Raw genomic sequence first — 16,458 nt, 5'->3', positions numbered from 1 at the left:
AAGAGATGGAATGGTATCAGATAGGACTGCAAGCCGGATATCAAACTAGTGTTACCTAAAGCACAACCTTACTGTGCATGAATGTTAATGCCTCTTATTTCAGAATTTTATTTTATTATTTTTCTTTTCGTGGTGTGCTGCTGAGTGGATTTCTTAGAGTGTATCCCATTTAAAGGCTCAGCCAGTAAAGAACTTGGGGTAAGTGTGATTAATGACAAGTATACTACGCATTCGACACTTAATGTCCTCCAGCTGACCTGCAATTATTTGTTTTGCAGATGGAAAGACTAGCCACATCACCATCCAATTTAAAGTGTTATATTCTCAATTACCTCACACCTCGCAAAGAGTGATCACAATCCACGGGAAGCGAGAGTTTGCTCCTCTGATGGCAACCTGATAGCGGGTATTGGGCTTTGAATGAAGACGTGTGTGAAACAGTCGATGTTTGTTTTAAGATGCTGGCAGGTGGGCAGGCGGCATACCTGAGGTCAATCTGGCAGCTAAATGAATCACTGCCGTGTGGCTTAGCACACGTTAGTAGGGTGGGATAAATCCCCACAACATTAGCTGGCTAGCTGCCGGGAGGGAGGCTCTGTTACACTGATGCATAGCTGTTCGGGACCCATCTCAAGGTCATTAGTGGCACACTAACCAAGGAGTGCACGTTACCAAGACAAACACTCAACAAAAAGGATGATAAGCAACACTATCTATCTTCAGAGAAGGCAAGAAGACTTGCTAATAAACATAAGTAGAGTGCTCTGCTTGTGGAGGATGGGTAGGGAGCATTAAAAAAACATGGGATGGAGCAATTATAACTGTGTATACATGTGGATTATTGATTGTTGTGGCCATTGTAAGTGCATAGCAATGATACCCAAGAGACAGCGAAGCCTTGATGCTCATTTCTGCTTTTCAATTCAGTTATTTTGTAGCAATTGACATGAAAAAGTACAATACGGCCAAAAAGTACACTTTCAGCCACACTTATAAAGAAATAGTACAGGTTTAATACAAGTTGAACTCAACCTACAGCATTTGTGGCATAATGTTGATTACCATTAATATAATATTAGCTAAATAGCAAATCATAAATAGGTTTTACCAAATAATTCATCTTTATTAATACTAACTTTAATAGATTATCAAACTCAAGTGGATCAAACTACATTAAATTTACTTATTTCTAAACTAATTTCTAAAATGTTCTAAAAAGAAATAGGAAATAAGAGATTACTTTTATTACTTACCTTTTATCATCTGTGTGATTATCCTTCAATTGATTAATTGTTCTGTGGTTTGTTTGTGTTATAGTAATGTGCCGGTTTTTGTTTCTTAAATCTGGTCTCCAGTCTAGTTTTATATTTATTTCTCCCACTCCTTGAGAACCTAGAACTGGTCCAGCATCATAAGTGTTATGTTGGAGTATGCAGGTGCTACACTCATCCTTTCTTTACAAGATTACTGAGAGATGCTTATAAATGGAAGTAAATGGGACCAATGTTTGAACAGGATTATACTTTTATAAAAGATTAAGATTAATTTATTAGATTAATTTTTCTGTTAAAATTATTTTATTTATTCGAGTTATATTTTTCTTGATATTTTATGGTCAGTTTTAGGTTTGCATTGTGAAGTGAACAAAATAGTCAAATTGAATTTGAAGTGATTGCAAAATTCAATGAAAGTGATTTTTCCCCCACACCAAAATCATGTCAAAACAAACACATATTGTATTTTGCTATAACATTGAAATTGTACGATCTACGAATTGGTACGAACTCACAATACCATCAAAGAAGTACACAAATCCTTCTTTGTGTATGTATATATATATATATATATATATATATATTGTGTATATATGTATTGTGAGTTCGTACCAATTCGTAGATCGTACAATTTCAATATATATATATATATATATATATATATATATATATATATATATATATATATATATATATAGACTTCAATTTTAAGGGTCTCCTTAAATAAAAGAGGGACAGGCGGATTTTTATTTTATACTCTGCAGGACTGTGGCTCTCCAGGACCGAACTTGCCTACCCCTGACCAAAGATAACTTGCAAAATTGTCCTGACAGTGTCAGAAATTTAGGATGACCATCTCACAGTGTGCTGCTATGACCTACGTCTACTGACCAGCCAATAAAAATGCAATGCAAAATGGCATACTATTCAATGCGACATGGCGCTAAAGCTTAAATATCATGGAGGCAAAAAGAAGAATACTGGGAACCACAATTACCAAAGTGTGATTCATCTTAGCACTGAAAATGTGTTGACAGTTATTTTTGCGACTCTACTTATTGAATATTCATTTGTAGGAGTTTTCCTTTCGATCTGAAAAGTTATATGAGGAGAGTATTTAAATGAATCGCGCAAGGCAATTTACTAAGATTTGCGATCGTCAATTCACTGGTATTTTCAACATTATTTAATGCCCAAAAAAGCATATTTTAAGGCAGGTGGTAATTTGCGCCGCTCTTGGTAGATTGTTCTGGTCATTATGGAAATGAAGTGTTGCGTCTATGTTCTTTAATGTGCGCATTGTCAGTAAATCACCCACAGACTGTTTCCCTCCCATCTACACTTTTATGGTATTGCGCTCTAATGCCAATTTACCCTGTTTAGTAAATCTCGCCCTTGTTCTTCTATACTAACTTGTGTCGTAGCCTGAGATTCAGTAGGTGTTATCAGTCTACATACATGTCGTTCCCAAGTTTAGATCAATATCGCACAGTGTGATTTGTAATGATAATATAAGATTGCTAAAAAGTCTTTTCAATCGCACAGGCATTAAAGACAGAAAGACAAGCACCTGCTGGTTGTCAATTGTTAGTGGATCATGTTCATAATTCATGTGATGAACTACACCTGTTGTTATTCTGCTTGGACACCTGTGTGAGCTTGAAGGGAACTGACGTCATACATCCACTAAAAAAATCACCTTGAGACCAGCTGGTTAAAAGTCATTATAATAAATTACAATAAAAGTGAAGTTAGTTTTGAGCTCTAGCATGATCTGTCTGCTATCTATGGTGTGAATGAACAATTCAGAATTTTGTTTTACACACAATCTTAACGTTGTTTCTGTTTAATAAAAACCCTGAAATTCTGAGCATTTCTTTCTCTATATATCTCTAGGGTCTGCCTGCAAGCAGAGCTACAAAAAGGGGGGCTGGTCCTGGCAGATGCCTCCCTGGGTTCGACAGAAAGCTGAACTGTGAAGTGAGCTGGAGGAGAAATTACACCCTCTCTGCTGTCTGTTCCACTTCCACTTCCTCATTTGTTATGTCTCTGCCTTGTGTTGCTCCCTCCTCTTCTTCACTGCCTCAGTCTGTAGCACGGGACAGAACATATGTCTGAGTCAATGACAACCAAGTGCTGCTCCTCCTCTCATCATGTAAGACACAAAAAGTGAAAAAAATCCAGGAGAGCAACCTCTCTGGTGTTTCAGGTCTTAGACAATGTCATACTTCAGGAGTCATTAACATGATTTTTTACAGTGAAAGTACAATTCATCTCCTTCAGCAGTTGTGGGCCTAAAGCAAAGGCCCCTCAGAGACAAAACCGTACAGTATATGAATTACTGATGGAGGAATTTGCTCTCACACTCCCGCCAGTACAAAAAGCCTTCTTTGTCAGTGTTTTTGTAATTGTAATTTGTAATAAATATTTTTATTTTTCAATTAATGTAGTATATATAATAAAAAAAATATACATTTGAAAAACCCAGAACTTTAATCTTGCACATAAACTTTCTAATATATACAAACTTTAAAAGTTTGTGGTCAGTAGGATAAAAAAAAAACTTTTATTTAGCAAGGAATCACTAATCAAAAGTGACAGTAAAGACATTTGCAATGTTACAAAAAATGTATATTTCAAAATAAATGCTGTTATTCTGAACTTTCTATTCATCAAAAGTATTGGAAAACATTTATCATGGTTTTTGCAAAAATATTAGGCAGTACTGATTTCAACATGTTTCGAGAAATTTTATTCAAATAATTTCTGAATGATCATGTCACACTGAAGACTGGAGTAATGATGCTAAAAAAAGCTTATTCTTAAAAAAAATAAAGAAAAAAATTACATAATATCAAAATAATATTATTTTACTGTATTATTGCTCAAATAAATGCTGCCTTGGTGAGCAATAGAGACTATAATAGAGACCAAAAATCTCCCTGACCCCAAACATTTAACCAGGATGTGTATGCTGAGTATATTCATTATATTCATTGAGTATATTTATTATATATATTGGAAATGGTCAGGCTATACAACATCATTCAACAGCCCAAATTTTGTCATGTGCATTGGTTAGAAGGGTAAATAATATGTATGTATGCATGTCATGTTTATGGTCTAATTTAGTTTTTAATTAATAGCTTGATTTCAAGGCTTTCAAGAAAACCTTTATATATGGCAGCTTCACTTAAACTAAACTAACTTAAAAAATCTAATAAAATTACCTACTGTATAAAAATATCTTCTAGTATGTTGTAAACATAAGCCTCCCAGCCCCCCTCAATTTTAGAGCGCAGCCCTAGAGATATTAGAAGGAGTTGTGTGAGGGTGGATACTGTGAATGGCATGTAAATAAACTCAAAAAAGGATCCTCTCACTGTCACAGAGTTTCCTTTCCTCACCTAGCAGTCATCCATTCCGGGATCAGGCCTCCCACAGACACATTGCTGCTAGAGACACTGTCACTGAAGGCATGGTGGACTGGTATTACACCTTTATTCTTGACTCACACTACAGAAAGCTGTACCTGTGAGTGTGTGTGTGGGCAGAGGGAAGATCCGTGGAAAGCTAGGGGCAAGTGAGTAGCAAGGTGGAATTGTTTCAAATCACAACACAAAAGAACCCGAGGTTGTATTGCATAAAGTTGAGTGGAGAAAATATAAATGTTAGTGTGAAGCAAGAGACGAGGTGAACCTGACAAATGAGCGGCATCTCTCCATTTTGAGATGGCTGATGCAGAGGGGAGTCTCTATGTATGCCATTTTCTCACCTTTGCAGCTGAAGCAAAGATGTAAATTACATTTTATTTCTTATTCCAACAGCTGAGGTAGAAAAATGTGATGTTCCTCCTATTGTGAGACACACACACACTCCCTGATCCCCTCTGCAATCCAAGGCTAACTGAATTAGTCAACTGATGATTGTCACTCTTATGTAATTAGATACTATTAATATTTTTGTGTGAATGGGTCACTGTACCACAGATTAATAAAAAACTCATTTCAAGTGTGTTGGAGAAATGTCCATCCATTAGGCCGAAGGAATGGGATGGAGCTCACTGCGTCCTGAATGGTAATAATTTGAGAGGATTTCGTGGAGGGGACACATGTCATTATTGAGGTTAAAAGGTTTCAAGGCTTTTGACAGGCTGTAACTGATTCAGAGGCTTTATGATCAGGGATCAAAGCTTGGACAGGGTGACTGACCTCAATTATTGTTTATCTCTCCCAGAATGCTTCACAGACATGTGTTGTGTGTTTAAGTTTGTGCACTCAAAAAAATGAAACACGGCATTTGTTGGTCCAAAGAATGTAATTATGTTTAATTTAATTAATTCAATTTCGTTTGTGCATTAAAATTAAAAGAGTTGTGTTGAGAGAATTAAAAGAAGTAATTCTTCAAATTTACACAGCTCAGTTAATTAAAATGAATGCAACAGAGTTGTGTTGCTTCTGCAGTACCGCATATCGGTCAGTAGGTGGAGTAAAATCTGCACATGCGCAGTTGGAAAATACCACAAGAAGGAACGAAGCACATAACGATCACTCTTCAGCTCATTTAGATCGGCGCCATTTTATGAGAATCAAACACGGAGAATTACACTGCAAAACGTCAACGTGTTTTCCTCTATGTGAACAGACAGGTGAGATTTTCACTTTTTATGCATTTATATTGAGACTATGACAACATTTGAATCATTACTCACTTGTAATACTGTGTTGTGTATAGTATTGTCACGAAGTTGCCATATGCCTCGTGTTTTCTTTCACATTATAGTTAGATACATTTTTGTTTTATGCATTTATGTGAAATTTTATACTTGTTGAACTTTTATATACATTACATCACCCAAAATAAATGTAAATGACATTAAATTGCTAGTAAGGAATGGTTACTCCATTTTAATCAATTGTTTTGTGCTTGTACAGCAGTTATCCCCTTCTAATGTCAGTTTTAATAATTAATAATAATAATTAATAATCTTAAAAGGTGGTGTTGTTGGCACATTGTTATTTAATATCTCGCATAACACATTTTAACTTAAGTTTAGTAGTTTGCAGCTGTTCATATTTTGTTATTATTCTTTGGTGACTCCCATTCTTTTTCTCCCTTACAGAGTTTTGAAACTTGAAGGCCTGTAGAGTCCTGTATGTGGCTGTGCAGAGATTGTGGATCGTCTCAGGCCTCCAGATCATAGCTTTTAAAGCACTTCAGGTTGGTACATGGACATTATGGCCATAAACACAAATATCCATGTGCATATTCTAACTGTCCATGCACTTTTAAAACCTGGAATGCACTGCGGTCCCACTTATCCAGATCACATGGCAGTGAGCAGCTACCTCAAAATTCTAGTTAAACTACAGTGATAAATTGTCATGTTTGTGCTGTTACTGACATTCCTTAAGTAAATGATTATTTTCTCCATATAAATAATCACTTGCGCAGTCATGAGACAGTTAGTTGTATGTTTAAGGGCTGCTCATTTAAAACAAACGTGTATGGTACATTCAAATCACACAAGAGCCGAAAGCATTATCAGTTTTCAGTAACAGATTTTAAAGAAGGAATCGCGAAAACACAAGAGGTTAGTGAAATATCTAATGACCCTACTTCAAATGAAGAAACTGAAACATCTTTGTTAGAAGACGATTCCTCTTCTACTGATACAGAAGAGATTTCAGAGAACCTGCCAAAGTTGGTAGAGCTTAAATTTGCTTCCTTGCTGTTAAAACTGGAAAATCACTACCATGTTCCAGGCTCAGCTGTAGATGAGTTGTGTGGGGACTTGCATTATTTGCTGAGTGATGCTTCTCTCTCTTTGTCTCACAGAATCATGCTCTGAGCTAAACATCAATTCCCATAAGCGAAAAGGATCCATTGGAAGTCCTAACCAAGTGAAGAAACCGAGAAAAGCTGAGGTAAATTACTGTCCAGATTACCCAATGGGTGAAACAAAAGAAACTCTTGAAAATCAAAGGATTACACTACTATCGGAGGTGACTAAAAGAAACAACGAGCAGGTTATCAAGGGGCTGATGGACAGAACATTTGCTCTACGGAGGCACGAGGTGGTAGAACACTCCCCTTTCATTGCTGAATTCAAGAACAGATGGCCAGCACTCTTTACTGAGCGAGAGGTATGTCTTTAATGTCATGTCAGCTGATTAATTGCTTGGATGTTGTTATAATTCTAAACTATGATTTGAAGTACTTTAGATGTAATTCAGGTTTGTTCATTTATAGTAAATGTATATTATCTGTGAGTGCTGGTAAAGGAAGTGTATAATGATGTCCTGTCAAAAATTGATCAGCGCCCTGATTTGTCTCTCTCTCTCTTTTGTTTTGTTTGAAAATTGTACCAGGTATCTGCGGAATTCAGCAGGATTACAACAATTCCCTTGGTGTCCAAATTCATGGGTCAGCTTGATCATTTCTCCTCTCAGCTCCTCAAAAATTTCAAAAAGAAAGGAGTAGCTGCACAGAAGATCACAGACATCCTCTCAGTTTTGGAACAGGTATGTTCTATAAATTCATCATCAATTCTCCTAATTCATGATAGGCCAAACTAATATTTTATCCAAATATAAATATTTTGTTATTTTTAACTCATCATTCAATCTTTTTTATACTAAAATTATGGATTAAAAGTTAAAGGTGAATTTTCATTCCTGAAGCTCCAAATATCATGATTTTTTTCCTTTTGAAGCATCACTTTCTGCCTCTGTTATACATTAATAGTTATTTTTGCAACTACAATTAGAACAGCTCAGATGTTCAAGATAATTGTGTATCCCATGCAGTGCTTCTGATTTGGGACCACTTGACGTTCGTAAAATAAAGCAGTGGGATAATTTGTGTAGTGCTACTTATATTTAAGATGTACAGCAAAAAGTACTAATTCTCATTTCATTTTGATTAGAGCATCACCATTGAAAAAAAGCGTGAATGCATCCTGAAAGCCTTAGTGGTCTACCTAAATGAAGATCCTTCAAACCTAGTGAAGGAGTACATGGTAAGCTATTTACAGTTGTTTTGTTTTTTTTGTTTTTTTTAAAGAAAATTTTCATATTTTTCTCTAAAACCAGTTCCTATTTTTACCTATTTTTATTGGTAATTGTTTTATTTTGTACTTAATATTTGTACTTGTCTTTTTAGGACACTGAACATGATGAAGCCCAAATTTTGATGAGCAAAACCACTCTCGGAGTCTATGCCATCAAACATGAAGGGGCAGATGTTGCAGACCCATACGAAGATGTTGGTGTCATCATCGAAGGCATCCAAGTACTTGAAAACTTGGACAATGTAGCTAATGCTTGTTCCATGATGGTTGGTCTAATCTATGCATTAAACTTGGCTTACCCCCAGGATCTGAGATATACTTTTGAAATGTTTCAAAAGATTTTCATGGAACTCGATGCCACCAAGCTGTCAAACAAAGTCCAGGTCTTAAAAAATAAACTCCTTTCATAGGCACTGTAACTTGAAACGAGGGTTAAGAGGCAGGACCTGTTTTGTCCATAATGTTGCACTGGCTGTTGTAGCACCTTTTTTTCACTGCTAACCAGGTGATATCTTTAATAATATTTATTTCATCTTTACTTTTGATTTCAGATGTTAATCTTCAATTGATTAACTGCAATGTTGTTTACTGCTTTTTTTTTCCAAGTTTCAAGAAGGTATAGTTTACTAAAGAAGACTATTTTTTCCCCAAGTATATTTTTGAAAATCATTTAATTTAAAGACAGTATTCTTGTATTTTACTTTTTATTGGTGATATTATTTTTGTTACATCTTGTAATGAGTAAAGATTTTTTTTTTTTGAAAAGTGAAGACAGTATTTAGATTTTGTAAACGTTCTTGTCTGAAAAAATGTAAAACATTGTAAAAAATATTATTTTGCTTTCAAATGTCAATCATCCTTTGAATAACAGGTGTTTTTAGCTGATTTCTCAAGAAGGTGTACTTTATACCATTAAAGAAGGCTGATAATTTTTTCCAAGTATAAAAAGCATTTTTGTCAATCCTTTCGTTTAAAGGCTGCATGCTTTTATTTTACTTTATACTTTTATTAGTATTATAATAGTATTTTAAGACAGCATGTAGATTTTGAAAAACATTTTATTGTTGGAAAAACAATAGAAAGTGTTAATTGTAAAACATTGTAAAAATGTTATTTAATAAACAATGAATCTGAAACCTTATTCCTATCTCATTTTTAACATAACAATATTAATTTTAGAGTAATTGAACTTAATTAACTAAACAGATTAATACAAAATAACAAATGTTACATTGATTGAACTAAACAAAATTACATTAACTTTATGTAATTAACTTAAGTTCACTGAAATAAATATTCTTTATTAAAGGCAACTTAACTCAGTTACGTGGAACCTGTTGACATAAAAAAGTTAAGTAATGCCAATGTATCATTTTTTTGAGTGTGGGTGGCTGTCTTAAGTATTCATTGTAGTGTTAAGTAGAAGGCTTAAAGGGGTAATTCAGACAAAGATGAACATGCTCTTCAAAATTGTTGATAAACCTTTGGATATTTTTAATTGAAAATTGAAAGTCCAGGGAACCAAAAATTAGAAGATCTAAAAAGGTCATGAAGTAGTTGTAAAACAAATACATACACTCTAAAAATGCTGAGTTAAAAAAATATCCCACCCTTAACCCAGCCGCTGGGTAACTATGGCATTTGCAGGTAGGTTTCTTGAAGCATCTTGGAGATGTTGCCACAGTTCTTTTGGATTTAGTCTGTCTCAGTTTCTTCATGTCATTCCAGACAGACTGGATGATGATCAGATCAGATCTCTGTGTGGAGCACTGGCTGTTGACAGACATTCAATGGATTATTACAATTAATGGCAAAATGAATGCTTGAATATTTCCTACTGACACACTACAGCAAAAAGATATAAATAACTGACTTAAAATAATTTTTTAACTGGTGAAAATACTAGTGGCCTAAAACTTTTGCACAGTACTGTGTATAGAGAAGAAAAAGTAAAAAACGTACAGGTTGTGTGTCACAGGTTGTGAATGACTTCCAGGATTCTGTGGTTGTGGTTCTGAAGACTTTTCCTCCGTTCTTGTATGGGGAAGCAGAGTGGACAGGACTTTGAAAGCACTCTCCCTTTTAACATCTAAACCATAAGAATAATACAGTGTAAGCTGTGAAACTGATCTCACAATCAAAACGACACATTGAAACACTTTTCCTGTGAAAATGTCTTCATAGCTTGGATTGGATTGTATTGTATTTAAATAGATCGGATCAGAAACAAATGACACAGGCAGACCACGTGACAATGGCATGGCTGAAGTGTGACTTAGTCAGCCTACATGAATGACTTCCTGAGACAAATATAATGTAATTTATTAGGAATATGTAGATGTTAATGACCTTAGGGCAGAGGTGCTGCTGCTGTGTACACTCACAGAAAACAATGTGCTCAAATTTTAAAAATGTGGGGCAGCTCCTGTAATATATAGCTCTCAGCGATATCTCGGACTATCGTCAATACACTATATCGTTTATCTGCACAACCCCACTAACAGATTCTGTAAAATAAGGATGAAAAACTGGGTTAAAAGCTAGCAAAACCATGTTGTATGCCAGCCTGGAAATCCAGTGATCTGCCAATTATTCATCAATCTCAAATACAAATGATTATTTCTAACACATATAAAGAACACTTTACATGGCCTCTCTAACTTACTGTTAACCTGGATAAACCTCTTGTGTTCTGATTAAAGCAACAAACGCATTCACTAAAACAGAGGAAGAGTAAAAGGACCTCAAACACCATGAGAGATTAAGTCTAACTTTACATACTGTAAGACAACATTACATTTAAGTAACAATATTTAAGAATAATATTACATACCATTTAAGAATAATATTACATACCAGTGATATTGTGGTTTAACGTTAAGGGTAGCTACTGCAGCTAACATTAGGCTACCTGAGGAAAAAAGAGCGCGAAAATGGAAGTTATTATTGGATTCGGCACGTCGCAGACATTTACTTAAAAGATCAATTTTAGTATGAAATGATCTAATTCTGAGAAAACATTGCACAGCCATACAGAAACGTTACACAGACAGTAAGTTAACAGAACTTACCCCTGTATTTCTGACCTAAGGATAGTTCATACCTTTTCCATGAGGCGTTAAAAGTAACGTATATAAAACTTTGCATGCACATGCACGCACACACTGAGTGTCAGATTATGTATTTTATTATGTGCCGCGGGCATTAGCATACATATATATATAACTTTTACATAACGATAAAGAGATTGTTGAGGCCTTTTTTGTCAACAAAAAAATGTAGGCTGCTACTTCATTCACAGAATAACGCTAACCTTAACCTGCACAGCGACAGATCAAATATCACATTAACCGTGAAATCAGCATGCTCATACCACAGCTTATTAAAAATAGAGGTAAATAATCACATCATCACATTCATTTACCTTATAATCCTGCTTGCTGCAAGTTGCTTGACCGTCTAACGACGAGAGGAGTGAAGAATCCAGACAATTCGATGAAGAGGAAAAATAAACAAACCGGTTGGGTCAGTGGTGAACATCTGGGTTGGGTTGCAGTTCATTTGCAGTTCATTTGACCCAGCATGAACAACCCAACTGTGTGTTTACAGTACCTCAAACAACCCAGAATGATGTATTATGAATACATAAGTAATTAAAATTTTGGGGTCAACTACCTCTTTAATATTAGTTAATGGTTTATTAAATAACATTAACAAATACTGCGTTTGACATATGTTGAGATTAACATAAATTAAGATTAATAAATAATTTATAAGTACTTTTCATTGTTAGTTCATGTTCAACTAATTTCAGCAGATCTCAGATATGTATCACCTTAATCTCGTTTCTCCTAATATTTATTGGATATTTAGTCTTGGAAGAATTGTTGAGACATATTTGAGTTTACACTGAAGTTTCTGACAGTTGATTGCTGACTTCTGAATCTGTTGATCTCCTCTGAAAAATATGGAGAAGATACATGTACGATCTGTTCTCAAGAGAATCATCTGAGTAGGAGGAAACTTAAGCAAAGTTGTTGTTTATTGTATATAATTAATAAATAATACATACATTTAATGTCTAAGAGAAATTGTGTGCATATAGAGAGATCTCATTTGCGATTTTTCTTTCCAACAGCCACTGTTTTCCTGTACAGTTGAGTATACAGTAACTGCTCACTGGAAAAAAATAAAAATAAAATACAAGACGTAATCTAAAACAGCTCTGTCCAATTTCTAATTTTGTTTGGTGCCAAGTAGACTAATGAATGATACAATAGTGTTTGTTCCCTTGGCTCATTGTGATTGGCACAGAGTCTATAAATATGGAGGCTCATCTGCGTTTGCTAACAGAAGTGGTACCTACTGTCCCTCAGAGGAATACCAAACCTCAGAGCTTTGGACATGATATCAGAAGAGCCCCTCTGCTGAAGAGTGTCAGAGAAATATGAACATCTTCTATCAATCACACCCAGAGTGACCAGAAATGGACAGAGATGACTAGAAAATATATGTGATAATATCATATTTGGCTCAAAATGGACATATTTAGTTTCTTAATACGTTCCTCCCTGGTCATATTCTGGCCTGGTTTCACAATCTAATTTCCTGATGGATAAAATCCATTTTCCATTTTATTTTTTGTCCTCAGCAAATATCCTGTTTCACTCATGTAAGTAGTTCGAACCATTTAAACGAGTGACTTCATTTTGAAGTTACCCGAACAAGACCAAAGATACATCTTCTGCCAGGCAGAGATTTTTTAATGATGCATTTAGGAAGGTGGAGATGCGGTGTTCCCAAAGCAACAATTGGCATCCCAAAGCCAGCATGATGAATTCATTTCAAACGTGAAAAATACTGCTCGGTGGTTTTGCAAAATCAGATGACCACTCATCGTGAATAGAAATCAGCCCCTATTGAGGTCCTCTCACGCACCCCATCGAGTTCCATAATGCTCCCATGATTATGCTTTTGACCAGCCATTACCTGTCAATAAATTATTCACCGCTGTCACGGGCCGACCTATGGGAAGATGGCCCATTGTGTTCTCATCAAGACCGAGCTTTTCCACGTCCTTCACCTCTGAGGATCAACCCGCTAATCATGCCATACTTTCATCCTCCGTTATCCAAACAGACAGCACCTCTGTCTGGAACATGCAGATGAGGGGGTGGGGGCACCCCAACTCTTGTACTATCAAAAATGTGGTGACACCTCCATCTGTTCAAAGGCACTTTTGAAAATGAGGATATGTGAGAGAGACGAGATAAAAAAGGGGGAAAAGTGCAAAAAGGAATGAGGAATATCATCATTTACTCACCCTCATGTTGCTCTAAACCCGAAGACCTGATCATGCCGATCTTTCCCAATGAAAGCAGACATTAACAAGGGGCTGTCAAACACAGTAAATGTAGACCATACAGTGCAAGTTATAATACCATATACCATATACCATAAGTGCCTTATTGCATGTCTTCTGAATCCATAGATGGTCAGCAGCATCCTTAAGCCTCTTTTACAATTGCTCTTTTCAATGAGCCAGTCAAACTGGCCTGAATCATTGAAGTAATAGGAACTTGAGTTTGAAACCGAATTGGTTCCAGTGTAAATAACTCAATTGCTCGCTCAAATCAATCATTTGGCTGGTTCATGTTTTTTGACAGTGTGTTTGTAGTTTCTAGCATAAACTCACTTTGTAGTTATTGTAAAATTTAGTTTCATGTTTTACTGGTGAGTTTGTTTTGTCTTGGCAGTATGCAGTAAAGAAATGTAGTCAATACTGTGTATTCATCAATACACAGACAAGTACAAAATAGCAATGGGATGCTTTTATATCCCCGTTTGGATTTTAATACTTACTATTGTGTAACAAAAAATACCCAGCACCAGCTTGTTGTGCAACTCAATACAATAGCTTTCTATGGAGCAGTGTGTTGTTTAGTAGTTAGCTAGCTCTATTTTTTATGTTTTATTGATCTATGTGCTTACAAGAAGTACACTTCACATTTTGATGCGCTGATTAAAGCAAATGTAAATTACTTGATTTAATTTAGTGTGTTGTGTGTTGTTCGATTTTACATTTAAAGTTATATTTTAAATTGTTATCATATTTTAAAATGTATTAAATTACGACTTTATCATTACAAATGGGCAATTTCAAATATATTTGAATACATTACATACAAGTTTCAACAGAAATGACATTAAAGTATAGTTTAGTGTACCATAAATGCTTGTCATTGCACTCAGCAGTACACTTCAACCATAGTTTATGAAATTACTTCAAAAGTAAAAAAAGCATTCTTAAGTTCAGCTTTAAATTTAAACTATAATCTATATTCATTTAATCATAAATAGCATTAAATTAAATGTCTGTCAATTTGCACCTATTATTTTTTACAGTATATTATTTCCAAAGTAAGAACTCTTTTTAAAATTATTCTAAAGTGTACTTTTCACAAGGGTCTCAAATTTAATTCACACATAAACATTCAAATTTAGCACATCAGGATTCAAAACGAATTTAGTGTTCTATTAACAGAGTGAAGGACAAAACAGACAGAAAGAGTGATGGAAAAATGGAGAAAGAATGTGAGGATGTGAGAGAGAAGGGGGAGGGGAGAAAAACGAGTAATGATGGCGGTAGCAAGGAGAGCTTGACTTTCGCAGGATATGATGTATACGTTCAGACAGGCGGTGAAGATTGCCACACTAGTCTAAATTTCAGAGGAGGCTTCCCAATGTGCCAAGGTGCCAACATAACCTCATCACATCTCAGCCGCCCTATTGTTGGCTTATGGATGTCTTATACACAGCCAGGCGCAAAGACCTCTGGGAAATTAACTTTAGATATATCCACAACAAATTCAGCACAGATGAAGCAGGAGTGTCTGGTAACCCATTTTCCTACAGTAATCTCACTCTCCTTATAGAGCAGTCGTGCCTCTAATATCCAGTCCCTGGTTGTTTCCCTACCATCTCATTAATGCTTTGATTAATTATTAATCAAATGATGTGAGATAGAGTGAGCGCTATGAATTTTGATGTGAATTTGCTCTGGAATCGTTGGATGATTGTCAGCTGTGAAGGATTTGAAGGATTTAACGAGTTGTAGACAGGATCAGGTTTCTATAAGTCTCGTCATTGTTATAATATGGTATGAAGTTTATTGCCATAGAAACTGTTTTTGGTCTATCAATGAAATTCTTTGCAGTTCACCTAGTAGCTAATGGTCATCTGTCTGTTCTGTTTCTCTTTTTCCATTCAAGCAATTCTTATATGTCTTAGTGAAGGTTATTTATTAGGCTTTAAAGGGTTCTCTGACATATTTGTTTATCTGACACACTGCCAATAAAATAGCCAGCAATCAATGAAATATTCAAAATAATTAGCATTTTCACACAGCACATTTGCTAACTCGCATGCATTTAGCTGTTAAAACATTTACATTTACATTTAGTCATTTAGCAGACGCTTTTATCCAAAGTGACTTACAAATGAGGACAATAGAAGCAATCAAAACCAACAAAAGAGCAACAACATGCAAGTGCTATGACAAGTCTCGGTTAGCCTAACACAGTACACGTAGCAAGTTTTTTTTTCTTTTTTTTAAGAAAACTAGTAGATAGAATATAGAAAAAACCTATTGTTAGTTTTTCAAGAAAAGCTACTGTAGCAGTTAGAGAATAACTATGCAATCGATAGAGGGCCAATGGTTTTTTTTTTGTTTTTTTTTTATAAAAAGAAGACTGATAGATAAAATAGAATTAGAATAGAGAGTGCTGGAGTTAGCGGGTCAAATAAAGATGGAAGAGAAACATAAAACATTTAAAACTTCATTCATATTTACAGATTTCGTAAACCAGCCTATTATATTTTGCTGGTTTTATCTGGTCTGGCGAGTCTCCCAGCCTGGCCAGCTAACAAGTACCCAAAACCTCCATCCAAAAATAAATCCATCCTAAACAGACTGGAAGGCCTAAAACAGTTTGCTGGTTTAATCTGGTGCAGCTAGTCTTCCCAACTAATCAGTTAAAAAGTGCCCAATCTCCTATAAAACCAGCATGAACAGACTAGGAGGCCTACAATGGTTTGATGGTTTTAGCTGGT

At 35.3% G+C, this 16,458-nt stretch overlaps 1 protein-coding gene across 1 annotated transcript; it reads left to right on the top strand.

The window, feature by feature from the left end:
- Window positions 1-5,797: 5,797 nt before the first annotated feature.
- LOC306846783 (uncharacterized protein) lies at window positions 5,798-9,479 on the top strand. Its single transcript, XM_079380391.1, has 6 exons — window positions 5,798-5,922; window positions 6,397-6,494; window positions 7,113-7,420; window positions 7,646-7,798; window positions 8,203-8,295; window positions 8,439-9,479. The coding sequence occupies exons 3-6, from the start codon at window positions 7,226-7,228 to the stop codon at window positions 8,754-8,756; spliced, it is 759 nt and encodes a 252-aa protein (XP_079236517.1). The 5' UTR covers window positions 5,798-5,922; window positions 6,397-6,494; window positions 7,113-7,225; the 3' UTR covers window positions 8,757-9,479.
- The last annotated feature ends 6,979 nt before the right edge of the window (window positions 9,480-16,458 follow it).

This window comes from Barbus barbus (assembly GCF_936440315.1).
Source record: "Barbus barbus genome assembly, chromosome: 27".
NCBI lineage: Eukaryota > Metazoa > Chordata > Actinopteri > Cypriniformes > Cyprinidae > Barbus > Barbus barbus.
The sequence above is the reverse complement of the archived record's forward strand: the minus strand, read 5'-3'. Positions and strand labels throughout refer to the sequence as shown.